Here is a 27643-nt window from a genome sequence, read left to right as displayed (position 1 = left end):
AGATGATTTTCTTAGTCTAGATCTATGGAAAAATGTTTTGAGATAAGTTATTCATTTGGAATGATATAATGATTATTGAAACACAATCTATGAGTGAGTTTTTGCGTTAAAATTCTATATTTATAGACATTTGTCAAGTTTTCTCATTTAAGGTAAAATTGTTACTCTTATCGTAGAGAGAGGGACTCTGTAGGTTTTTGTTCAAAATAAACTGAATGAAATGTTATAATACTTGAAATCTTCATAATAAGGCTTCTTTTCAATTCCATATGACAGATTTTGGCCAATTTTTAAGCTTTTTGATTAGTGTACAAGGATTATTATATTTACTCATTCCAGATAATAGGAGAAATGTTTTCAAATAACTCATTCAAGTGGAATAATAAAATGCTTATTGGGATGATAAAAAGCATATTGAAACACAATCTATGAGTAAGTTTTAACATAAAAATTCTATATATGTATAGACTTTCGCCAAGTTTTTGTCATTTGAGGTTAGTTTTTTTTTCTTATCGTAGATGAAAGGATTTTGTAGATTTTGTTCAAAATAAACTGAATTAAATATTATGATGCTTGAAATTTTTATAATTAGGCTTCTTTCCCATTCCATATAACATATTTCGGCCAATTTTTAAGCTTTTTGATTATTGTACGAGGATTATTGTATTTAATCATTCCAGATGGAAGGAAAAATGTTTTCGAATAACTTATTTGAGTGGAATGATATAATGATTATTGGAATACAATAGCAGGGTGTTTTTTTTTGCGTTAAAATTCTACTTTTATAGACTTTTGACCAGTTATTCTCATTTCAACTTAGTTTTTTGTTTCATCGTAAAGAAAGAACTTTGTAAGTTTCTATTCAAGATGAACTGAATGCATGGAATCTCCGTTATAAGGCTTCTGTCCAACTGAATATAACTGATTTTTGCCAATTTTTAAGCTGTGTATGAGATTATTTGTATTTTTTCGTGAAATTTGCGACAATGCCTGTATATATCGAACGCTGTGAGTTATGTGTGATACTCAGTATTGTATAGTATTCGCGTATCATTAAAAGCGAGGGCCGTAGGCCCGAGCTACGGTCGGAAGGTGAATGGCGAGGGCCGAAGGCCCGAGCTACTGACGAAAGGCGAATCGCGTGGGCCGTAGGCTCGAGCTACGGCGGAAGGCGAATCACGAGGGCCGTAGGCCCGAGCTACGGACAAAAGGCGAATCTGTCCATGAAGGCGAATCTACCTACAAGGTGGATCTCCTGGCTATACTGATCTGCCAAAAAAAGTAGATCTATCAATAAAGGTAGATCTATGGGCTTACTAGTTAATACTATAACGTTGATAAAAAATGATCACCGAATCGTATCAAATTTTTTGCCATGTTGAAGTGTTGGGGGAGGGTATGGGAAATTTGAAATGGTGAGCGCCGAAGGCGCGTGGCTGGGTAGAGCGGTACATGGAACGCTAGAAGAAGAATCGAGCTCTCCGAAAATGCCTAGATCGTATTTTTACCCCATCTAAAAGTGTCCGAAAATTGCGTGAGAAAATCGCGAAATTCACGATTTTCGCGAAAAGGTGCCAAAGTTATTTGATTAGCTTGAGAGATCCGCGGTAGCTCGAGAGCCGGGATGGGTGTCGAACTAAGCTCGAAGGACCCGAAATTAAAATAGGCCTGTTTTTTTTCCCGGAGTTCGAACGAAATTTCCCAAAAAAGCGTAAGAAATTTGAAAATTTTTGACGTCTACGAAAATTTGATAAATTAATTTCCAAGAGGCCAAGAGCATAGAGGTAATTTCATCACGTCTGACGTTTCGAAAGGGGTTTTTGCAGTTTTCGGAAACTCGAGTCGATTATTATATGAATAATGCCAAAATAGGGAAGATAAATGCTAGAGAATCATTCTCCATATCCTGTAGCATCTACAGGTACCCATATTTCGGCTCAATATGTACAGGTAAGTTTGCAATTTTCGATATTACGAAACCACCTCAGTTAAGCACCGTTCATAACCTTCGTTTTGGCCCTGAATATTTTCAGTAATTTCGTGATTTTTAGCGTTGAAATTGCCAAAATAAATTTATATTAGGAAAGTCGAGGTCACTTTTCAGCCAAAACTAACTTAAAATTTTAAAATTTCCATAATTTTTCAATTCCTATAACGTGTTTTCCTGTCAAGTGTTGAGGGATCCTTAGGCCAGTTTCATTTGTCTGTTGACAGACCGTGAAAAGATTGATGCAAATTTTTAAGGTTTAATTATTATTGAAATTAAAGGATATATTCAATATATTTACTACATTTCTCCCCGTACGATAAAACTTCGAAGCTCTCATCACAGTTGAACTTTTTTCCATAATCGGAAAGTTAGGTTATTATTGAATTCTGAGATATAAAACACAGTTCTTGGACGTGAATCTGTATGAGAGATCGGATATTATAACTGATAGTATATTTTGTCACTAATAATACTTATTTTTTTCAGGCACATATCAATTTATCAGATACAGAAATGAAAAAATCCTAGGATGGCAATTATCATCCCTCGGAGAGACTGTATTAGGAATAAAAAACCTTCTTCATGGGTAAAGTCCTGAAGCAGTTCGTTCAGGAGAGCTTCTATTTGAAATATATGATCTATTTTTCAAGTTTACATAATGTATTTCATATTAAATTACATACAAACTCATAGAATGACAAATATGTTTACTTGGTGTATAAATATGAGAATTTATAGATAACAACCTGTTCTTGGGGGTAAGTCTGTGTATAAAATCAACCAGGATATTCTATATTTAATAATTAATATTCATTTTCAGGCACACATGAATTTGTCAGATCATGAAATGTAAAGCAATGTCAAAAAAGCATGTATCGGTGAGAGTTTATTGAAATAAGAAAGGTTCTTCATGGATAAGCTTCTAGAGCAATTCGTTCAGGAGAGTCTTTATTTGAAGTATATGATCTATTTTTCAAGTTCACTTAATATATTTCAGATTAATTACATGCAAACTCATAGAATGTCAAATATCGTTTTTTCAGGTATATAAACATGCGATTTTATACATAACACACCGTTCTTGGGGCTAAGTCTGTATAGAAAATCAACCAGGAGGTTCTGTTTTTCATAATTAATATTGAGTTTCAGGCACACATAAATTTATCAGATCATGAAATGTCATGTCAAAAAAGCATGTATCGGAGAGAGTTAATTGAAATAAAAAAGGTTCTTCATGGATAAGCTTCTAGAGCAATTCGTTCAGGAGAGTTTTTATTTGAAGTATATGATATATTTTTCAAGTTCACATAATATATTTCATATACATTACATGCAAACCCATAGAATGACAAATATCCTTTTTTTAGGTATATAAACATGAGATTTTATACATAATACACCGTTCTTGGGGCTAAGTCTGTATTGAAAATCAACCAGGAGGTTCTGTATTTCATAATTAATATTCAGTTTCAGGCACACATAAATTTATCAGATCATGAAATGTCATGTCAAAAAAGCATGTATTGGAGAGAGTTAATTGAAATAAAAAAGGTTCTTCATGGATGAGCCTCTAGAGCAATTCGTTCAGGAGAGTTTTTATTTGAAGTATATGATCTATTTTACAAGTTCACATAATATATTTCATATACATTACATGCAAACCCATAGAATGACAAATATCCTTCTTTAAGGTATATAAACATGAGATTTTATACATAACACACTGTTCTTGGGGCTAAGTCTGTATAGAAAATCAACCAGGAGGTTCTGTATTTCATAATTAATATTCAGTTTCAGGCACACATAAATTTATCAGATCATGAAATGTCATGTCAAAAAAGCATGTATCGGAGAGAGTTAATTGAAATAAAAAAGGTTCTTCATGGATGAGCTTCTAGAGCAATTTGTTCAGGAGAGTTTTTATTTGAAGTATATGATCTATTTTACAAGTTCACATAATATATTTCATATACATTACATGCAAACCCATAGAATGACAAATATCCTTCTTTAAGGTATATAAACATGAGATTTTATACATAACACACTGTTCTTGGGGCTAAGTCTGTATAGAAAATCAACCAGGAGGTTCTGTATTTCATAATTAATATTCAGTTTCAGGCACACATAAATTTATCAGATCATGAAATGTAATGTCATGTCAAAAAAGCATGTATCGGAGAGAGTTAATTGAAATAAAAAAGGTTCTTCATGGATAAGCTTCTAGAGCAATTCGTTCAGGAGAGTTTTTATTTAAAGTATATGATCTATTTTACAATTTCACATAATATATTTCATATACATTACATGCAAACCCATAGAATGACAAATATCCTTCTTTAAGGTATATACAAAGATTATAGAGTTAGGAAGATAGGAAACCAAGCGTATACACTTGCGGTAGCGCCACCTGGTGGTTCAATTGTTGTACTAAGATGCCAAGAATGGTTAAAATATTTATTCGACGGCCATTTGGAGAAACATAATTTGACTTTTGTAAGATTTGAAGAAACATGGCCGTTTTGTTTTGATTCTCATTCTCTTTCCGCTCGTCGTTTATTTAGTTCATTTTAGTCGTTTATTATTAGAGTTTTTTGTGTATTTCCTTAGTGAAAACTTCAAAATCAAAGAAAAATATCTTTGCTCAAAATGTCTTATGGAAACTATTGTATGGTGAGGAACTGTGGAAACTGTAGTACAAAAGATTCTCCGAAAATAAGTTTTTTCGAATTTACCATAAATATCTGAACGTAAGTATTGAAACTCGAACAATGTGACTCTGATATTGATTGATTTTTATTTTCAGTACTCTGAAGTGAATAGGATTTTCAGTATGTCCAGACATTGACTTGGTGAACTGCAGTAAAAAAGTTTCTCCTGGAATACATAGAGTCATTATAGATTCTTTGAGGTTGCATCTCCTAAATACTGAGCAGAAAAAAGAAATTTGGTTTCTGATGTACAATGAAATTAGTCTATGTGAAGAGTTGCACTTTGGCGATCACCACGTTGTCTATGAGTAAGTGGTGAGACAAGCTGAGGATGGTATAAAAGAGTAAGTCCAAAACTTCAAGTGAAAACGACAGAGCAATACAAAGTACTAGAGAATCCAACTGGTCGAATTTGGAAATAATTTTTAACTTTAAATCTGATTTTCTCAAAACCAAATAAAATGCACTCGTACTCCAAGGCTCTTACACTACAATTTTATACATTAGAATAGATACACGTATTTCAATTTATCACTGAATTTTATCATTTATAGCTGGATATATGTATTATTATGTTGATATGCAATTCATGTTATTAGTGAAGTTATTTGCGGAGTTGACTTGTTATTCTTACATATCTTTACCGACATACAGGTTACACCTATGTAAATTTGTTTTTAATTGTGGTTCTGAAAATTCTGTAACTAATATGTAAAAGAATTCGTGAGATATGTTGTATCGAATATTTGTTCATATTAATTTCTGATAAAGATTTTACAAATTCAACTGATTCTATTAATTGGAAAAAAATGTATTGTGTAGAAATTACACCTTTGATATATAAAATTCCATCATGTTCTGTTGTGTCTTATATTCAGAGCTCAATTATTTGTGTACAGGATGTTTTCAAAGGTGAATTATTTTCACCAATTGTACCTTCCGTTAAAAAAAAGCCTGACCTTTGAATACACCATGTACAATCTTCAATTTTGTCAAATTTTTCTATATATTCCAAATAAAAAGTATAGCAAATCTAACACAGTATTTCAATGATATTAATTGATTCACAACAATGTTTAGATGAAAAAAACATCTTGATCACAAAACAAAGGCCTATTTTTGTTTTGTCGCTCAGGATGTTTTTTCTGGTTTCGACCAAGTCTACTCGAATTCAATAAAAGGAATATAATTCGAATTTCGCGCCCTTTTATTGAGGAACAGAATTCGAATTTCGCGCCCTTCAATTATGAAATAGAAAACTGTTATTCAACAGTTTGAGAGCACGATTTCAGCGCCACCTGATTGTCAATTGTGTGCAACACAGGCCAAAACGTATACGCTTTTTAGTACTAGCGATATGAGGCTGTTTCCTATCTTCCTAACTCTATAATCTTTGGGTATATAAACATGAGATTTTATACATAACACACCGTTCTTGGGGCTAAGTCTGTATAGTAAATCAACCAGGAGGTTCTGTATTTCATAATTAATATTCAGTTTCAGGCACGCATAAATTTATCAGAAATGTCATGTCAAAAAAGCATGTATCGGAGAGAGTTAATTGAAATAAAAAAGGTTCTTCATGGATAAGCTTCTAGAGCAATTCGTTCAGGAGAGTTTTTATTTAAAGTATATGATCTATTTTACAATTTCACATAATATATTTCATATACATTACATGCAAACCCATAGAATGACAAATATCCTTCTTTAAGGTATATAAACATGAGATTTTATACATAACACACCGTTCTTGGGGCTAAGTCTGTATAGTAAATCAACCAGGAGGTTCTGTATTTCATAATTAATATTCAGTTTCAGGCACGCATAAATTTATCAGAAATGTCATGTCAAAAAAGCATGTATCGGAGAGAGTTAATTGAAATAAAAAAGGTTCTTCATGGATAAGCTTCTAGAGCAATTCGTTCAGGAGAGTTTTTATTTGAAGTATATGATCTATTTTACAAGTTCACATAATATATTTCATATGTTTTACATGCAAACTCATAAAATAACAAATATCCTTTTTTTTAGGTATATAAACATGAGATTTTATACATAGCACACAGTTCTGGGGGGCTAAGTCTTTATAGAAGATCAACCAGGAGGTTCTATATTTCATAAGTAATATTCATTTTCTGATACTGCTCAATTTTGTTTTGAAAGAATTTTCTCAATGGGAAAAAACTGGAACAACGCCTGATTTCAAGGAACGCTGTTAGACATATATGTTATGTGATAATCTCTATCGTATATTATTGAAATAGGAAAATCATTTTATATTTTTGATCAATATATTTTCACTGGCTATTTTTTTTCTCTCATTCCCAATTCCAGTAGTCTGTTAATTCATAATCGATGTAATTTTTTACAAATAATAAATGGATTATTCTAAGTAAATCAGAATATATAACTTGAAGCTGTAAATTTACATTGAAGTTGAATAAATACGACGCTCCAGAAATATAAAATAAAATGACATGAGAAATTCAATCCAAATTTCGATTTCGAATAAACTGTCGTGTAGCTTTCGATCATAGACATGAAAGCTCTTAGCCATAGAGTGCTCTTAGTTGGCACTGCTGTTATCTTTCACTTCTCCAAAATTAGTGCTCTGTGGTTCAAACAACAGAAGTTCTAAAAAGCTTGCATTTCCTATCACATAAATTGGACATATTTATTATTTTGAAATACCTGTCATGATTTGATATAAATGTTAAGGGAATTGAAGCTTTTCTAGAAATGAATGAGTGCCATTCTTGTGAATCAAAAATAAATGTCAAGTCGTAAACAATCTTAGAACATAGAATTCTTATTACTTTACAATGAAATACGCACAGTTTGAGATTTTCTGTTTTATTCGCAGAGAGAGGCTTGAAAAACAGCGAATTTTCGTATGTCGTCATTTCCGTTTCGCGATATTTAAATACCATTGATGATGAATTTTCCACTTGGAATAATATTTGGGGAATTTATTGATGTTTGAAATATTGATTTTTTATTTAAATGATGGGATTAGACATGAATGGGATAATTTTTGAACTTATATACTTTGTTGCAAAAAACCGGAAGTAACTTTTGATTTTTGAGTTGATCTGATTGGATTTCACGAATTGGTTCCTATGGCAACTAGAATACTTTTTAGGTGAAGAACTCGGAATAAGCGCCCTTTTGAATTTCAGGTTTCAAAAGACAGCTTGTGTTGTGTTACTCAAGGTATTATTACTATTATTACTTCGAACTAATTATAGATTCAGTTAATAATTATCAAAACTAGCTCGATTTCAAGTAATCAATTCATTTTCCTATACATATTTATCAATACTAGAATAATTTTTTGAAAAATTTCACATTATATAGATATAACTATTGGGTATTCCAGAAACAAGATGGTGATATAGCATAATTTTTCTCAGAAAAAATTCAAAATCTTGAAGGAATGTTATGAAGTTGTTGAATAGTTTCGAATGATTTTTTGGATTTTAAAACAAATTTATATTATCATTATTCCCCCGTTTATTCGATATATTTAATATACTATTATCGATTCAATAGGTACCACATATAATAATCTCCAGAAGGATTTTGGACTTTGCGAAACATAGAAGGTAAGAAATAGTGTCATTCAATTTTATAAGAAAGTTTCGTTAATTAAATCATTCAGAAGTGGATATGAATAATCCTGCAGTAGGCAAACCAAAATTTGTTACTGAAACCACTAATTTTCCACGTGAAACGTTTCTCTTTTTGGTTCATATATATTTGCGAGACATAGGTACACCCAACACCAGAAATGACCTACGTATGAAAGGTTTATCTGAAACGTTTCTATGAAAATGTTTCTGAATTGAAAATACAAACGTTCCAAATTGAAAATTACGGTCCCTTATTCTAGCTTAAAGCTTCCTTGTGTGTCATTTTTAATAGGACAAAAGATTGTGACGAATTAATAACACATTACAAATTGACTTATTTCAGCTTCGAGCCGAATCATGAAGAGAAGGAAGAGAGGAGCAAGCAAATTGAGTAAGCAAACGAGGAAGGGAAAGAAAGTTTTCGTTCCAGGTATTTGAGATATTTTTGTATAATATTTTTTTTCGACTTTTTCACAAATGAATCAGAAATCTGTGGAATTTTATAGAATCTGAAAATGTTTTCAGAAAAATTCAATGAGTGTTATATTTTCCAATATGCCTTTTCACCTTCAATACTTTGGAAAATTAATTATCTTTCATTCAAGAACAATAAATTACGAAATATAATATTCAAATTTAGCATATTCTACAGCAATTCCATATTATAACTAAATTTCATTATATCCAATGAGAGTTCAATGTTTCATAAAACTACTAATATATCACATGAATTGAAAACATTCACTCACGTTCAGTAAATTATATTTATTTTATTACTTTCAAATTCAGATATTTCTGATGGAATTGGAATAGCAGGAACCAGCAAGGACAAAGTAATGACTCCGTTAATTTCATCTTCTCAACGTGATAATAATGATGAAAGGCAATCCGTGATATTCAGAACCATCATAAGAGGTTCTCGAAACCAAAATGATTTACGATTTAGTCCGGATTCCAGAGGTCACCAATGTACTGCAATCGCGGCAGTTGCATTGGCTTATAGCAAACTTCTCCCCTTCAATTCTTGGTGCACTGCGATCATAGATAATATTTTGGATTACGGGGATAAATTATATTTAAAATCAATTTTTTCGCGGAATTTACCCGTTTTTAATCAGTTGTTAGTTGTGGAGGTGTTTCCAAAGTTCAAAATCAATAACGTTTGTTTTTCATTGCATATAAATGAGGAAGATTCAGTTGTGGGTCATATAAACATTGAAAATCATGAAGAATTCGATATTCCGTTAGCGCAAGGTCTACCACAGGTTTTTCGAAATTATACTTCCGCTATATTTACGTCTGGGGAATTATCTACCTGTATAGGAAAAATAGCGAACTCCTATTATCTATTTGATTCTCACAGTCGTGGGGCGAACGGTGAATGTATAGAAGAGGAAGGTAAAACATGCTTGCTCAGCTTCAATAATCTCCAATATTTATTGAATTATTTATTGCAAAATTATTCTCCTGTTCTGCTCTACAATTTGACTCCGATAGAGGTGCGAATGGTTTCTGTGGATAATTTGTCAGATGGAGACCAGTATTATTTACTGGAGGAATACGATTCCTCCTCATTTGGAGTCGTTCCATCTGAAAGAATATCTACAAAAGCAGTTTTGTCATCGATGATATCGGAAAATTGCGAAGTTGGACAGGACGATAATTACGAAACGGAAACCTCTACGTCTGTTGTGTGTGATGTCGCTGAACATCAGGAGGACACGCCTGCCCATTACCTTGAGGCGCTTAGTAGTGAGTGCTCTTTCTGTGGAGCTCTATTTTTTCGCACCGAGAATATGATTTGCTGCAAAAGAGGCGCAGTGAGCCTTCCGGTGAGTGCCGCTTATCCGGACCTGCTGAAGGCTTTGATCATGAACAACCACCCTCAATCGAAGAACTTCATACAACATATAAGAAGTTACAACACGCTGCTCGCCCTTGGCTCCACGACAATCGTTCAAAGAGAAGGTTTGGCGAGAGGAGCCCCTGTTGTTGTGGTCTCAGGACAGATATACCACCGAGTAGGCGATGTTTGTCCATCCGATCCAGCATTTGGATCGCTGTATTTCGTGGATTCAGGAGAAGCCACGAAGAAGAGGGCATCAAAAGGAGTTGGAGACGGTTGCAACCCCCGATTATTAGGGCAAATAGATGCTCTGCTGAGGGAAACTCACCCATACGCCCAAATGTACTCTACCCTAGGTCAAGTGGTTCGTGACACACGACGAACCAGTGGTAACGATTCCGTTCCGCAACTTGGCCTATATTTCCACCAACAACCAGGAACCAACAGGAAGGTCTACGCGGCACCTTCCACTTCCACCGAAAACGGCGCTATTTTTCGTACAGTCGACGGGGATATACCTCCACCAGGCACAGTTCGTGTGAATTTAATAAGTACAAGTAATAGTTTCCAAATTAAGGATATCCCAAAATTGTCTCCAATTGTTGATGCTCTCTGTTATCCATTACTTTTCCCTAACGGAGAATTGGGATGGTCGACTGGGTTGCAGAAAACAATTGGAAATAAACGGATTTCAAAATTAGAATTCGAGTGCTACCGTCTGATGATTCGTGCAAATCATTTTAACCCGATCCTTCTATCTGGACGCTTGGCTCAACAGTTCATCGTTGACAAATACGTTGAGTTAGAAGGTTTCCGATTAAATTTTTTGCGAACACATCAGAAGGAATTACGCGTCGAGAGCTACGTCGGGCTCCAAGATTATATTGCGCGAAGAACGGTAGTGGAACCAGACGGTGGTGAAAGAATAGGTAGAGTTACTATCCTACCGAGTTCGTTCATCGGAGGGGCACGTTTCATGCAGCCAAAGATTATAACTCTATAATCTTTGCCTAACTCTATAATCTTTGCATGCAGCAAAATTATCAAGATGCAATGGCCATTGTAGCAAAATATGGCAGACCCTCCCTTTTCGTCACTTTCACCTGTAACCCCAACTGGCGTGAGATCACTGAAAATATGGGAAGTAAACTGTTGAATCCTCAGGATAGACCGGAACTAATCGCGCGAGTGTTCGATTTAAAAAGGAGGGCATTTTTCGAGGATATATTGAAATTCAAAATTTTCGGTGATGTGATCGCTTACGTTTACGTTATAGAATTTCAAAAACGCGGTCTTCCTCATATGCACTGTCTTCTGACTTTGGCAGATGAATATAAACTGCGAAATTCTGAGGATGTAGACAAGCTGATTTGCGCCGAGCTACCAGCCGAAAACACCCGGTTTTTTGATATTATAATGTCCACCATGATTCACGGACCCTGTGGTGATCGCGCACCGGATTCTCCATGTATGGTCGACGGACAGTGCACCAAGCATTATCCCAAAGAGTTTTCGGAAATTACCAAAATTAATTGTGCGTTGCCCGTATATAGGCGAAGAAATGACGGTCGCACCGCGATATTCAAAAGAAACAAAGGAATGTGTGTGATAGATAACAGAGACGTAGTTCCGTATAATCCATATTTATCCATGAAATATCAATCTCATATAAACGTGGAAGTGATAACTTCAGTAGGAGCTATCAAATATGTTTTCAAATACATAAATAAAGGTCCTGATGCTGCCGTTCTTCAGTTGCGAAATGAGGTCGTTTGGGACGAAATCCAAGCATTCATTGATTCCCGCTACATCTCTTCCGGTGAATCAGCTTGGAGATTGTTGTCTTTCCATATTCAAGACAAAAGTCATACAATCTATAGGTTACCCGTCCATTTGCCTGGAGAACGTGAGGTATATTTTGAAGAAGGGGAAGAGATGACAGCGTTACAACGTTCAAAACTCAGTCGTTTGGAGGCGTATTTCGAACTTAATGTGAACGATCCTAGCGCACGTGAATGGAAGTATTGTGAAATACCTCTCCTTTATTCTTTTAATGCCACCCAACATCGCTGGGTTAGACGTTTGAGAAAACGATCTGTAATACCTAGGATGTACACATAGACTTATAATACATGGACTCACTGTCACGTGACTTTTCAGTAGATCGAGGGGTTGTATGCATTAGAGAGAGAAGGGCTTATGCGTTTTGATCGAACAAGAAAGAGATGAACTGATTCCTTGTGGGCAATGTCAAAATCATATGATGGATATTAACGCAGACGTTGCCCACAAGGTGTTCATACGTTGAGTATTATTCACATTATATTTATTCTTGAATGAAACTCACATAATTTTTATATTTTCCATTTCGAAGGAATGTTAAGGAATTCCTGTTTGCCTTCTCGGAAGCTTGTTGAACATTTATTATGGAAAATTTTTACAATTTTCGCAGACTTTGCCCACAAGGTGTTGATAAGTTGATTATTATTCTCATTACATCTATTTTTGACTAAAACTCACATATTTTTTGACATAATTGATTTCGAAGGAATGCTATGGAATTTCTGTGTGTCTTCTCGGAAGCTTGTTTAAAATTTATTGAAGAAAATTTTCGCATAAACTTGTGTTCTATAACCTTTTGACAGCTTGCCCACAAACTTTCCATCTTATTCAACCAACCGACTTCTCTCTCACATGCGGAGTCCATGTTATTTATAAGTCTATGGATGTACACTATAAGTCCGAAGTACATAGAAAAGTTTAATTTGCGTATTTTGCTCCTTCACGTTCCAGGAGCAAAATCTTTTAATGATTTAAAATCCTTTGGCGGCACATTATATTCTACGTTTAAAGAAGCGGTACTGGCCAGAAATCTGATAGCGTCAGATTCGGAGTGGTTCAGAACTCTGGAACACGCAGCCCTGGTAGAAATGCCCGGGTGTATACGGAAATTATTCGCGTACATGCTGTGTTTCTGTGAGATCGGCGAACCACTGTCACTTTGGAATGAGTTCAAGCGATTCATGATAGAGGATTATGTGAGGAAAGGTATCTCAGAATGCCAATCTGAAGATTGCGCTCTGCGTAGAATCGAGAAGACATTACGTTTTCTGGGAAAAACTCTCAGAGACTTTAATCTGCCGGAGCCGACCTCAAGTTCGGGAGTCAACGTTACCAACACCAACGACGACGATGAGACTTCGAGAACGGAGTCGTCAGATTCAAGTCTTGGGAGTTTGAACCAGGAACAACGCAATGTGTTCAACAAAATCATTTCTGCGGTCGAGTCAGCGGCGTTAGGTGTAGATAGATATTTCTATCTCCAAGGCAGTGGTGGTACGGGAAAGACTCATCTGTACAACACGTTGCTGGAATATTGCGAGGAACGGCATATACCAACTCTTGCCGTAGCCTTTACTGGGATAGCTGCGTTATTGCTCAGAAACGGAAGAACGGTCCATTCGACGTTCAGGTTGCCATTACATCTGAATGCATCTTCCCGCTCCTCTATAACGGCACAATCCCAGGAGGCTGACCACTTGAGAAAAATTCGGCTTATAATTTGGGACGAAGTCTCTATGGCTAGTTAATACTATAACGTTGATAAAAAATGATCACTGAATCGTATCAAATTTTTTGCCACGTTGAAGTGTCGGTGGAGGGTATGGGAAATTTGAAATGGCGAGCGCCGAAGGCGCGTGGCCGGATAGAGCGGTATATGGAACGCAAGAGTAAGAATCGAGCTTTCCGAAAATGCCTAGATCGTATTTTTACCCCGTCTAGAAGTGTCCGAAAATTGCGTGAGAAAATCGCGAAATTCACGATTTTCGCGAAAAGGTACCAATTTGATTTGATTAGCTTGAGAGATCCGCGGTAGCTCGAGAGCCGGGATGGGTGTCGAACTAAGCTCGAAGAACCCGAAATTAAAATAGGCCTGTTTTTTTTCCCGGAGCCCGAACGATATTACCTAAAAAAGCGTAAGAATTTTGAAAATTTTTGACGTCTATTAAAAATCGAGTGACATTCCACAAAATTAAATTATTTTCTATTGATTATCAGAGAAAATTAAGTGAAAGTGCACTTTGACAATCGATGTCAGAGTGTGATTTAAAGGTTAACGTCAGTTTTGACGGCTTGGCAGCGATCACAGAACGAGGTGCCTTGAATCGATCGGGCTTTTAAAAAACGTTTTTGGCCTAGATATTCATAAAAGGGGAATCGAGCGAGGGCCGAAGGCCCGAGCTACGAACAAAAGGCGTATCGCGAGGGCCGAAGGCCCGAGCTACGGACGAAAGGCGAATCTGCCAGTAAAGGTGAATCTACCTACAAGGTGGATCTCCTGGCTATACTAGTTAATAATATAACGTTGATAAAAAATGATCACTGAATCGTATCAAATTTTTTGCCACGTTGAAGTGTCGGTGGAGGGTATGGGAAATTTGAAATGGCGAGCGCCGAAGGCGCGTGGCAGGGTAGAGCGGTATATGGAACGCAAGAGTAAGAATCGAGCTTTCCGAAAATGCCTAGATCGTATTTTTACCCCGTCTAGAAGTGTCCGAAAATTGCGTGAGAAAATCGCGAAATTCACGATTTTCGCGAAAAGGTACCAATTTGATTTGATTAGCTTGAGAGATCCGCGGTAGCTCGAGAGCCGGGATGGGTGTCGAACTAAGCTCGAAGAACCCGAAATTAAAATAGGCCTGTTTTTTTTCCCGGAGCCCGAACGATATTACCTAAAAAAGCGTAAGAATTTTGAAAATTTTTGACGTCTATTAAAAATCGAGTGACATTCCACAAAATTAAATTATTTTCTATTGATTATCAGAGAAAATTAAGTGCACTTTGACAATCGATGTCAGAGTGTGATTTAAAGGTTAACGTCAGTTTTGACGGCTTGGCAGCGATCACAGAACGAGGTGCCTTGAATCGATCGGGCTTTTAAAAAACGTTTTTGGCCTAGATATTTATAAAAGGGGAATCGAGCGAGGGCCGAAGGCCCGAGCTACGAACAAAAGGCGTATCGCGAGGGCCGAAGGCCCGAGCTACGGACGAAAGGCGAATCTGCCAGTAAAGGTGAATCTACCTACAAGGTGGATCTCCTGGCTATACTAGTTAATACTATAACGTTGATAAAAAGTGATCACCGAATCGTATCAAATTTTTTGCCATGTTGAAGTGTTGGGGGAGGGTATGGGAAGTTTGAAATGGTGAGCGCCGAAGGCGCGTGGCTGGGTAGAGCGGTACATGGAACGCTAGAAGAAGAATCGAGCTCTCCGAAAATGCCTAGATCGTATTTTTACCCCGTCTGAGAGTGTCCGAAAATTGCGTGAGAAAATCGCGAAATTCACGATTTTCGCGAAAAGGTGCCAAAGTTATTTGATTAGCTTGAGAGATCCGCGGTAGCTCGAGAGCCGGGATGGGTGTCGAACTAAGCTCGAAGGACCCGAAATTAAAATAGGCCTGTTTTTTTTTCCCGGAGCCCGAACGATATTACCTAAAAAAGCGTAAGAATTTCGAAAATTTTTGACGTCTACGAAAATTTGATAAATAATTTCCAAGAGCATAGAGGTAGTTTCAATCATGTTTGACGTTTCGAAAGGGGTTTTTGCAGTTTTCGGAAACTCGAGTCGATTATTATATAAATAATGCCAAAATAGGAAAAATAAATGCTAGAGAATCATTCTCCATATCCTGTAGCATCTACAGGTACCCATATTTCGGCTCAATATGTACAGGTAAGTTTGCAATTTTCGATATTACGAAACCACCTCAGTTAAGCACCGTTCATAACCTTCGTTTTGGCCCTGAATATTTTCAGTAATTTCGTGATTTTTAGCGTTGAAATTGCCAAAATAAATTTATATTAGGAAAGTCGAGGTCACTATTCAGCCAAAACTAACTTAAAATTTTATAATTTCCATAATTTTTCAATTCGTATAACGTGTTTTCCTGTCATTCGGGTAGAAGTGTTGTTGGAGCCTTAGGCCAGTTTCATTTGATTGTTGACAGACCGTGAAAAAATTGATGTAAATTTTTAAGGTTTAATTATTATTCAAATCAAAGGATATATTTACTACATTTCTCCCCGTACAATAGCATAGCAGTGATAGCACTTCGAAGCTCACATCACAGATGAATATTTTCCCATAATCCGAAAGTTAGGTTATTATTGAATTTCCAGATATGAAAGACAGTTCTTGGACGTGAATCTGTATAAAAATCAGATGTAATAACTGATAGTTTATTTTGTCACTAACAATACTTATTTTTCAGGCACATTCATCATATCAAGAAATGTATGAAATTCACAAATGTCAAATATCATCTCTCGGAAAGTCTCATTTTAAATAAAAAAAGCTTCTTCAGGGGTAAGCTTCTAAGAAATTGTTTCAGAAGAGTTAGTATTTGAAGTATATGATCCATTTGTCAAGTTTACATAATGGATTTCAGATTAAATTACATGCAAACTCACAGAATGAGAAACATCCTTAGTCTTGGTGTATGAACATAAGAATTTCTAGATAACAAACGGTTCTTGGGGGTGAGTCTGCACAGAAAATCGACCAGGAGATTCTATATTTTATAATTGAAATTTATTTTCAGGCATATATAAATTTATCAGATCAAGAAATGTATGATATCCCTCGGACAGTGTTATTTGGTAAAAAAAAAAAGTTTTTTCAGAGTAAGTTCATAAAGCAATTCGTTCAGGAGAGTTTCCATGTGAAGTAGATGATCTATTTCTCTTCTTTTCAACTGAGTACATCAGATTTCTGACAACGTTCAAGCAATTGGGTAGTGTATGGAGATGATTTTCTTAGTCTAGATCTATGGCAAAATACGTTTTGAGATAAGTTATTCTGTTGGAATTATATAATGATTATTGAAACACAATCTATGAGTGAGCTTTTGCGTTAAAATTCTATGTTTATAGACATTTGTCGAGTTTTCTCATTAAAGGTAAGATTTTTCTCTTATCGTAGAGTGAGGGACTCTGTAGGTTTTTGTTCGAAATAAACTGAATTAAATGTTATAATACTTGAAATCTTCATAATTAGGCTTCTTTTCAATTGCATATAACAGATTCTGGCCAATTTTCAAGCTTTTTGATTGGTGTACAAGGATTATTCTATTTGCTCATTCCAGATAATAGGAGAAATGTTTTCAATTAACTCATTCGAGTGGAATAATAAAATGATTATTGGGATGATAAAAAGATTATTGAAACACAATCTATGAGTAAGGTTTTACGTTAAAATTCTATATTTATATAGACTTTCGCCAAGTTTTTGTCATTTGAGGTTAGTTTTTTTTCTTATCGTAGATTAAGGGATTTTTTAGATTTTTGTTCAAAATGAACTGAATTAAATATTATAATGCTTGAACTTTTTTTAATTAGGCTTCTTTCCCATTCCATATAACAGATTTTGGCCAATTTTTAAGCTTTTTGATTATTGTACGAGGATTATTGTATTTAATCATTCCAGATAAAAGGAAAAATGTTTTCGAATAACTTATTCGAGTGGAATGATATAATGATTATTGAAATACATTGGCAGGGTGTGTTTTTTGCGTTAAAATTCTACTTTTATAGACTTTTGGCCAGTTATTCTCATTTCAGGTTAGTTTTCTGTTTCATCGTAGAGTAAGAACTTTGTGAGTTTCAATTCAAGATGAACTGAATGCATGGAATCTCCGTTATAAGGCTTCTGTCCAACTGAATATAACTGATTTTTGAGCAGTGTATGAGATTATTTGTTTTCTTCCGTGAAATATGCGACAATGCCTGTATATATCGAACTGTGTGAGTTATGTGTGATACTCAGTATTGTATAGTATTCGCGTATCATTAAGTGCGAGGGCCGTAGGCCCGAGCTACGGGCGGAAGGCGAATCGCGAGTGCCGAAGGCCCGAGCTACGGACAAAAGGCGAATCTGTCCATGAAGGCGAATCTACCTACAAGGTGGATCTCCTGGCTATACTGATCTGCCAAAAAAGGTAAATCTATCAATAAAGGTAGATCTATGGGCTTACTAGTTAATACTATAACGTTGATAAAAAATGATCACTGAATCGTATCAAATTTTTTGCCACGTTGAAGTGTCGGTGGAGGGTATGGGAAATTTGAAATGGCGAGCGCCGAAGGCGCGTGGCCGGGTAGAGCGGTATATGGAACGCAAGAGTAAGAATCGAGCTTTCCGAAAATGCCTAGATCGTATTTTTACCCCGTCTAGAAGTGTCCGAAAATTGCGTGAGAAAATCGCGAAATTCACGATTTTCGCGAAAAGGTACCAATTTGATTTGATTAGCTTGAGAGATCCGCGGTAGCTCGAGAGTCGGGATGGGTGTCGAACTAAGCTCGAAGAACCCGAAATTAAAATAGGCCTGTTTTTTTTCCCGGAGCCCGAACGATATTACCTAAAAAAGCGTAAGAATTTTGAAAATTTTTGACGTCTATTAAAAATCGAGTGACATTCCACAAAATTAAATTATTTTCTATTGATTATCAGAGAAAATTAAGTGAAAGTGCACTTTGACAATCGATGTCAGAGTGTGATTTAAAGGTTAACGTCAGTTTTGACGGCTTGGCAGCGATCACAGAACGAGGTGCCTTGAATCGATCGGGCTTTTAAAAAACGTTTTTGGCCTAGATATTCATAAAAGGGGAATCGAGCGAGGGCCGAAGGCCCGAGCTACGAACAAAAGGCGTATCGCGAGGGCCGAAGGCCCGAGCTACGGACGAAAGGCGAATCTGCCAGTAAAGGTGAATCTACCTACAAGGTGGATCTCCTGGCTATACTAGTTCAATTTAACTGTCACACGACGGACTGTTTGTTGATTTATCCTTAACTTCCTATGACCAATTTTAAAGCGTTACTTTTATTAGTTGTATGATGAGCCTTGAGAAAGGAACAAAATAGTTCCGAAACGTTGGCGAATTCATAAGAGATTGTTTTTCAACCTGTCCAAATTCCTGCGACTAAATATATAGGTTTCCATAAAAAAAAAAATTTTTTCGATCAAAGCACGAAACGAAAGAATATTTTAGTAGATATGCTGTTAAAAATGCATTATGACTTCGACAACTATTCCTGAGTGTTGCACCTTTATATCGTTTGAGCATACTGAAAGCTGGAAATCTTCGAAAATTCAATGTCATGTCACCAGAGTCACATGGTACTCGATGGGGAATCCATGCCATTTTTAAGAAACGAAGTTTTTAGCTCTTATAATATGACAATATTTCATTTTAATTATATACTCAAGATTTTTCGGCTGCCCGGTTAAGACATTGAAAATGAAATTCATGAAGTAGATAGTATACTATCTACTACTATAGTTCTCCGTACAGTCTGTGTTTGGCTTTCATGCTGAGCACATGTGCTTCTAAAGTACGTTCTCATTGATACGAATCGTAACTGATAGTGAATAAATCGACAGCTGTTTATGATATGCAAAGAAAATCGACGATAATTCCCCGGTGAACGCTGCAGAGTTTGAGGATTTCTGCCTTTATGAAATGTCTCAGATCGGCGGCTCCACTTCCTACGGGACTTCGGAGGGAGAGGAAGAAGATCTGAAAGAGGTCGCTCCCAAGAGGAAACGAGGGAGGAAGAATGTTAAGACTGCGACCGCGAAAAAAAATATGAAAACGAATCTCCAGATATCATTTTCAAACAACCACAATAATTAAAGGAAAGAAATCGAATGAACCTGAACGCATGGAAATAGACAACACGAATAATGCACCATCAACATCTGCTACAGAAACAACTCAAAAAACAATAGACACCCAATAACGAATGAATAATAATCCAAGAAAAATCATAAACAAATACTTTTTACCAAAACTGAATCAAATTGAATTCACACAATACCCGATTTTTATTTAAAATCATTCCTGAAAGTAATGAAATAGATAGAATTCAAATGGCAATTATTCGGAACTTCAAATTCCCGAATGGAGAAGATATTATTCTGAAACGAAATTGGGATTTCTTTTGAAGTAAAGTACTGATAAAATACAACTGGAAAAAACCCTGAACGAATTAAAAGCAGAAAAATTACGAATAATTACAGGAGAAATAAATGCGTCCGAGACAATACTTAACAATGGTCTATTTTGAATGAATCGTCACTACATGGTGTTCCGCTGTCATGCACCAGAACCAACACCGATACCTTGTAACAAATGCTTACTATTTGATCATACAACTGAAAATCTCAAAAGTCCACCAAAATGCTCAAAATGTGTGGTAACTCACAAAATGTCCCATTGTAAGTCAACCAATACACCAAAATGTACTGCTCGCAATGCTGAAGATCATTTAGCATGGTCCAAAAATGTCCCAACCATTCGAAGAAACCAATCGAAGGCATCCCAAACGTCAATGTTAAAACTATAAATAAAAAAAACTAGTGAAATAGAGGATCTTACAAAGAAGATGAACAGAATACACTGCCCTATAACAATACACGATGACATAGTACATACATATTGTCGTAAATTCAACAAATCAAAAAACACCAATAGAAATGAACTCTTACTCAAAATCAAGAAGAGGTTCATGAGTCGATATAATGTAGATACAACAGTGGTGTTTACTACTATTTCGTGATAAGCAAATAAAAACCCTATTCAAAACCATTGAAGTATTGAAGTATACAGTAAAATATTTGTTACTTTGATTAGGTGACAGGTACAGAATAACACAGGTACAGTATAATCAATACAATAAACCATCCCTTAACGTTTCTGCCCTCAACGGACCGATTTGGTCATAAATATTCACATTCCACGTTACTTCTGAGGAAATAAAAACTATAGAAAGAATGTCCCTGAATAGATTTAACGACTCTGATGTATATTCAGAAATCCATGTAGGTTCCTATATATAAGTACAGAATCGTTATTTTTTATTTTCACCCTAGTTATACAGAGCACTACTATCTACTTCATGAATTTCATTTTCAATGTTTAACCGGGAAACCGAAAAATTTTAAGTATATAATTGAAATGAAATATTCTCATATTATAAGAGCTAAAAACTTGGTTTCTTAAAAAATGGCATGGATTCCCCATTGAGTAACATGTGACTCTGGTGACATGACATTGAATTTTCCAAGATTTCCAGCTTTCAATATGCTTCAACGATAGAATGGTGCAACATTCAGGAATTGTTGTCGAAGTCATAATGTATTTTTAACAGCATATCCACCAAAAAGTTCTTTCGTTTTGTACTTTCATCGAAAAAAATTTGTTTAAATGGAAACCTATAATTTTAGTCGAATTATGATCCATCCTGTCCTTACTATGCCTAAAATTGACAAGGTATTCCTGGATACGGAATATTCTGCTATCGTTTTTCAAAATGGGGAATTATACGGAAATAACTTGATGTTAGTCCGAAAGTCACCCTAAAACATTTGTAAGGCCTCACTATCTCCAAAATTTCAGACGAAAATCGGAAATAATATTCACGCCCAGTACGAAAAGAAGATATTGAAAAGAAATAACCAATGCAAGTGACATTCAGTAAAGTGAAAATAAAATATCGCCAAAATAATGTCGAAATTAGACAAAGTCAAACTTATGCAATTTTTTGGCCGTCCAACTTCATTTGCTGTTTAGATTAGATATTTTATGATTTCTATGCTGATCCGGCTATCGAAAATATTCAAAATTATTTTGAAAAGGCCGTTTTATAGAAAAAAGTTCTATTTTGAGATGCTGGGTTTCGAACATAAATCCATAATTAATTGCAATATTTCCGAAGAATGCATCAACAATCAAATATCTTATTTCAAAATAATTCAAAGTTCATGCTATAAAATTCCTTGTTTTCGCAGGTAGTAATTATGACAAAATCGGTCCGTTGCGGGCGGAAACGTTGAGGGATGGTTTATTGTATTGGTTATACTGTACCTGTGTTATTCTGTACCTGTCACCTAGTCAAAGTAACAAATATTTTACTGTATACTTCAATACGTCAATGGTTTAGAATAGGGTTTTTTTTGCTTATCAAGAAATAGTAGTCCCGTAGATCAGTTATGGCACTTTTTTGGTTTCCATTATATTGTTCTGTTTTTTTTACAGATAAATCCCCTTTGTTTTTGTCAAGAGAAATGAGATTTCGATAATTAAGTATGAACGTTGACTTCTATTCTATCTGTCTATTATATTAGTCAATGTAAACTGTTCTTTGTTTCAGGCTCAGGTAATTTCTTTTGAAATTAATTCATTTTAATGAAACATCCTCTACACATCCATATAGCTCGTGGAAAACTTCGAAAAACCGAATAAAAAAGTTACTTTCTTCCGTCATGAATTTCTTAAAATGGATTGCTGAAATTTATTAGAGAAAATAACGAAAAGTTTTGGTTGCAGTAGCCTTTTTCTTGAGGTTGAAACTGGAATAATATATTCGCGAGAGTACTGAAGCTGGCATATGGAATTATGAGAAAACAATATAAAAAATTACGGTGCGTAGCGTAGCGTTAGATCTATGACGCCATTACAACTAGTGAAACTGAAAAGAGCAAATTTTTCCAATTATCTGTAGGATATAAATAGTAAATGAATCCCTAAAACAATGTTCTTGAATGACAAAAAAAAGCAGGATTGGAAATTATCCTGGTTATAGTGAACCAATGTCTCAATAAATGAGAGGATGAAATAACTCAAAACAAACGAAATTAATTCAGGAACATAATACACATTGATATAAAAGTGGACAAACAAATCAACAGTTGTTGGTTTTCATATATCTGAGTTGATTTCGTTTATTTATCGCCCTTATTCGAAGGCTCACTTATTTGATATCCTCCTACTTAATTTTTACGGATAATTAGTATATCTGGTCATATTTTGAAGTTTTAATTTTTTTTATACCGTACTTGGAACGGGACCTAACGTTGTCTTTTGAGTACACCTAACAATTTTTAAATTTTTTTTAAACCTAATGTTTCATTTAGAATACACTCTATATCATAAATGATTCATTATATCAGACTTGCACTCTGAATTCATACATAACCTATTGATTGATTGCAGGTCAAGAAGCGTTCAGTGGATTTTTTTGCATAGTACTTGAAACAGTACTAACTGTTAACTTTTATGATCCCCTATCAATTTTTATTTGTTTTCAAAATTAATGTTTCATTAAGAATATGCTGAATATTCAAATATCAGACTTGCACTCCAATATTATGAATTTTCTATTTCTTGATCGCAGGTCAAGGAGCGTTCAGTCTTTTACGCATAGTACTTAAAACAGTACTGTTGTCTTTTCTCTACATCTAACAATTTTCAATTTTTTTCGAAGTTAATATTTCATTTTGAATATAGAGCGCGGGCTGGAGTTACAAATCCTACAAAAGTTTTCATTTTATAGGTTTCTCCTTCTTCCTAAAAATCTCAATGTAGTCATTCACATTGAAAAGTTTGATATTAGGATCTTCTTTTCTTCTAATAGATATCATATTCAGAATCTCCTTCAGAATGAAAGACCTCGTCAAGCGTTTTCTCAGATTTCCGTTCGACACATACTGCTTTTTTTCTCCAACATCGGAATTTATTTTCTTCACGACTTTTTGGCTATGTTCATCTTGATAACCTTCTCTTCTTGCAGCGTGAGTGTCGGATTTTTTCTGCGGAACTTTTCCTCTTTTTCGTTCTCCTACATGTGACTTCAGAAAATTCCTGATTTGAACTGTTCTCCTCAAGTCAATTTGTTCAGACTTCAATTTTTTCAATCCCATTCTCAAGATCTTCTTTCTGTCCATCTCGTCTTCCACAATGAAAAAAATATTTAAGTATGAAACGATAAAATTCGATAGTATCAAAGTTAAAAAATGTAAACCACAACACAATATTTGCAGCACGAAGCACATTCACAACTGAATACTTTGTACATCTACTCCGCTGTTATATAGCCCCTCTACCATCCCTTCCTAGCACCCCACCACCCAATTGCCCGTTCCGTCGTCTGATTCGATATTAGATTGCTGTGACTTAAAATTTCTATGGAATCAACGTATTACATTCGTTCAATTTAACTGTCACACGACGGACTGTTTGTTGATTTATCCTTACCTTCCTATGACCAATTTTAAAGCGTTACTTTTATTAGTTGTATGATGAGCCTTGAGAAAGGAACAAAATAGTTCCGAAACGTTGGCGAATTCATAAGAGATTGTTTTTCAACCTGTCCAAATTCCTGCGACTAAATATATAGGTTTCCATAAAAAAAAAATTTTTTTCGATCAAAGCACGAAACGAAAGAATATTTTAGTAGATATGCTGTTAAAAATGCATTATGACTTCGACAACTATTCCTGAGTGTTGCACCTTTATATCGTTTGAGCCTACTGAAAGCTGGAAATCTTCGAAAATTCAATGTCATGTCACCAGAGTCACATGGTACTCGATGGGGAATCCATGCCATTTTTAAGAAACGAAGTTTTTAGCTCTTATAATATGACAATATTTCATTTTAATTATATACTCAAGATTTTTCGGCTGCCCGGTTAAGACATTGAAAATGAAATTCATGAAGTAGATAGTATACTATCTACTACTATAGTTCTCCGTACAGTCTGTGTTTGGCTTTCATGCTGAGCACATGTGCTTCTAAAGTACGTTTTCATTGATACGAATCGTAACTGATAGTGAATAAATCGACAGCTGTTTATGATATGCAAAGAAAATCGACGATAATTCCCCGGTGAACGCTGCAGAGTTTGAGGATTTCTGCCTTTATGAAATGTCTCAGATCGGCGGCTCCACTTCCTACGGGACTTCGGAGGGAGAGGAAGAAGATCTGAAAGAGGTCGCTCCCAAGAGGAAACGAGGGAGGAAGAATGTTAAGACTGCGACCGCGAAAAAAAATATGAAAACGAATCTCCAGATATCATTTTCAAACAACCACAATAATTAAAGGAAAGAAATCGAATGAACCTGAACGCATGGAAATAGATAACACGAATAATGCACCATCAACATCTGCTACAGAAACAACTCAAAAAACAATAGACACCCAATAACGAATGAATAATAATCCAAGAAAAATCATAAACAAATACTTTTTACCAAAACTGAATCAAATTGAATTCACACAATACCCGATTTTTATTTAAAATCATTCCTGAAAGTAATGAAATAGATAGAATTCAAATGGCAATTATTCGGAACTTCAAATTCCCGAATGGAGAAGATATTATTCTGAAACGAAATTGGGATTTCTTTTGAAGTAAAGTACTGATAAAATACAACTGGAAAAAACCCTGAACGAATTAAAAGCAGAAAAATTACGAATAATTACAGGAGAAATAAATGCGTCCGAGACAAAACTTAACAATGGTCTATTTTGAATGAATCGTCACTACATGGTGTTCCGCTGTCATGCACCAGAACCAACACCGATACCTTGTAACAAATGCTTACTATTTGAACATACAACTGAAAATCTCAAAAGTCCACCAAAATGCTCAAAATGTGTATTAACTCACAAAATGTCCCATTGTAAGTCAACCAATACACCAAAATGTACTGCTCGCAATGCTGAAGATCATTTAGCATGGTCCATAAAATGTCCCAACCATTCGAAGAAACCAATCGAAGGCATCCCAAACGTCAATGTTAAAACTATAAATAAAAAAAACTAGTGAAATAGAGGATCTTACAAAGAAGATGAACAGAATACACTGCCCCATAACAATACACGATGACATAGTACATACATATTGTCGTAAATTCAACAAATCAAAAAACACCAATAGAAATGAACTCTTACTCAAAATCAAGAAGAGGTTCATGAGTCGATATAATGTAGATACAACAGTGGTGTTTACTACTATTTCGTGATAAGCAAATAAAAACCCTATTCAAAACCATTGAAGTATTGAAGTATACAGTAAAATATTTGTTACTTTGATTAGGTGACAGGTACAGAATAACACAGGTACAGTATAATCAATACAATAAACCATCCCTTAACGTTTCTGCCCTCAACGGACCGATTTGGTCATAAATATTCACATTCCACGTTACTTCTGAGGAAATAAAAACTATAGAAAGAATGTCCCTGAATAGATTTAACGACTCTGATGTATATTCAGAAATCCATGTAGGTTCCTATATATAAGTACAGAATCGTTATTTTTTATTTTCACCCTAGTTATACAGAGCACTACTATCTACTTCATGAATTTCATTTTCAATGTTTAACCGGGAAACCGAAAAATTTTAAGTATATAATTGAAATGAAATATTCTCATATTATAAGAGCTAAAAACTTGGTTTCTTAAAAAATGGCATGGATTCCCCATTGAGTAACATGTGACTCTGGTGACATGACATTGAATTTTCCAAGATTTCCAGCTTTCAATATGCTTCAACGATAGAATGGTGCAACATTCAGGAATTGTTGTCGAAGTCATAATGTATTTTTAACAGCATATCCACCAACAAGTTCTTTCGTTTTGTACTTTCATCGAAAAAAATTTGTTTAAATGGAAACCTATAATTTTAGTCGAATTATGATCCATCCTGTCCTTACTATGCCTAAAATTGACAAGGTATTCCTGGGTACGGAATATTCTGCTATCGTTTTTCAAAATGGGGAATTATACGGAAATAACTTGATGTTAGTCCGAAAGTCACCATAAAACATTTGTAAGGCCTCACTATCTCCAAAATTTCAGACGAAAATCGGAAATAATATTCACGCCCAGTACGAAAAGAAGATATTGAAAAGAAATAACCAATGCAAGTGACATTCAGTAAAGTGAAAATAAAATATCGCCAAAATAATGTCGAAATTAGACAAAGTCAAACTTATGCAATTTTTTGGCCGTCCAACTTCATTTGCTGTTTAGATTAGATATTTTATGATTTCTATGCTGATCCGGCTATCGAAAATATTCAAAATGATTTTGAAAAGGCCGTTTTATAGAAAAAAAGTTCTATTTTGAGATGCTGGGTTTCGAACATAAATCCATAATTAATTGCAATATTTCCGAAGAATGCATCAACAATCAAATATCTTATTTCAAAATAATTCAAAGTTCATGCTATAAAATTCCTTGTTTTCGCAGGTAGTAATTATGACCAAATCGGTCCGTTGCGGGCGGAAACGTTGAGGGATGGTTTATTGTATTGGTTATACTGTACCTGTGTTATTCTGTACCTGTCACCTAGTCAAAGTAACAAATATTTTACTGTATACTTCAATACGTCAATGGTTTAGAATAGGGTTTTTTTTGCTTATCAAGAAATAGTAGTCCCGTAGATCAGTTATGGCACTTTTTTGGTTTCCATTATATTGTTCTGTTTTTTTTTACAGATAAATCCCCTTTGTTTTTGTCAAGAGAAATGAGATTTCGATAATTAAGTATGAACGTTGACTTCTATTCTATCTGTCTATTATATTAGTCAATGTAAACTGTTCTTTGTTTCAGG

The 27643-nt window shown here is 35.0% G+C and overlaps 1 protein-coding gene and 3 long non-coding RNA genes across 8 annotated transcripts; all 4 read left to right on the top strand.

The window, feature by feature from the left end:
* The first annotated feature begins 2250 nt into the window (after window positions 1-2250).
* On the top strand, window positions 2251-4132 carry LOC123319575. Of its 3 annotated transcripts, none has more exons than XR_006538526.1 (5): window positions 2251-2748; window positions 2811-2947; window positions 3034-3081; window positions 3782-4005; window positions 4106-4132. It is a non-coding gene; the product is annotated as an uncharacterized LOC123319575 (long non-coding RNA). The 3 variants fall into 3 exon arrangements; XR_006538527.1 differs by having other exon boundaries at window positions 2254-2748; window positions 3034-3085; XR_006538528.1 differs by lacking the exon at window positions 3034-3081 and having other exon boundaries at window positions 2255-2748.
* A 38-nt stretch (window positions 4133-4170) lies between these two features.
* On the top strand, window positions 4171-7011 carry LOC123319588. Of its 2 annotated transcripts, XR_006538544.1 has the most exons (3): window positions 4171-4334; window positions 6417-6464; window positions 6517-6528. It is a non-coding gene; the product is annotated as an uncharacterized LOC123319588 (long non-coding RNA). The 2 variants fall into 2 exon arrangements; XR_006538545.1 differs by lacking the exons at window positions 6417-6464; window positions 6517-6528 and adding an exon at window positions 6736-7011.
* A 6194-nt stretch (window positions 7012-13205) lies between these two features.
* On the top strand, window positions 13206-13772 carry LOC123318226. Its single transcript, XM_044904843.1, has one exon. It carries the CDS (start codon window positions 13206-13208, stop codon window positions 13770-13772), a length of 567 nt encoding a protein of 188 aa, XP_044760778.1.
* A 1898-nt stretch (window positions 13773-15670) lies between these two features.
* Window positions 15671-17926, top strand: LOC123318821. 2 transcript variants are annotated; one of them, XR_006538404.1, is made up of 3 exons: window positions 15671-16723; window positions 16786-16814; window positions 16867-17926. It is a non-coding gene; the product is annotated as an uncharacterized LOC123318821 (long non-coding RNA). The 2 variants fall into 2 exon arrangements; XR_006538403.1 differs by having other exon boundaries at window positions 16858-17926.
* The last annotated feature ends 9717 nt before the right edge of the window (window positions 17927-27643 follow it).

Source organism: Coccinella septempunctata, chromosome 8, assembly GCF_907165205.1.
Source record: "Coccinella septempunctata chromosome 8, icCocSept1.1, whole genome shotgun sequence".
Classification (NCBI taxonomy): domain Eukaryota; kingdom Metazoa; phylum Arthropoda; class Insecta; order Coleoptera; family Coccinellidae; genus Coccinella; species Coccinella septempunctata.
Note: the sequence above shows the minus strand (reverse complement) of the source record. Positions and strands in the feature narration are given on the sequence as shown.

What these genes read in the sequence shown, in the direction of transcription:
- LOC123318226 (XM_044904843.1), top strand. Translation starts at nt 13,206, where the DNA reads ATGATAGAGGATTATGTGAGGAAAGGTATCTCAGAATGCCAATCTGAA.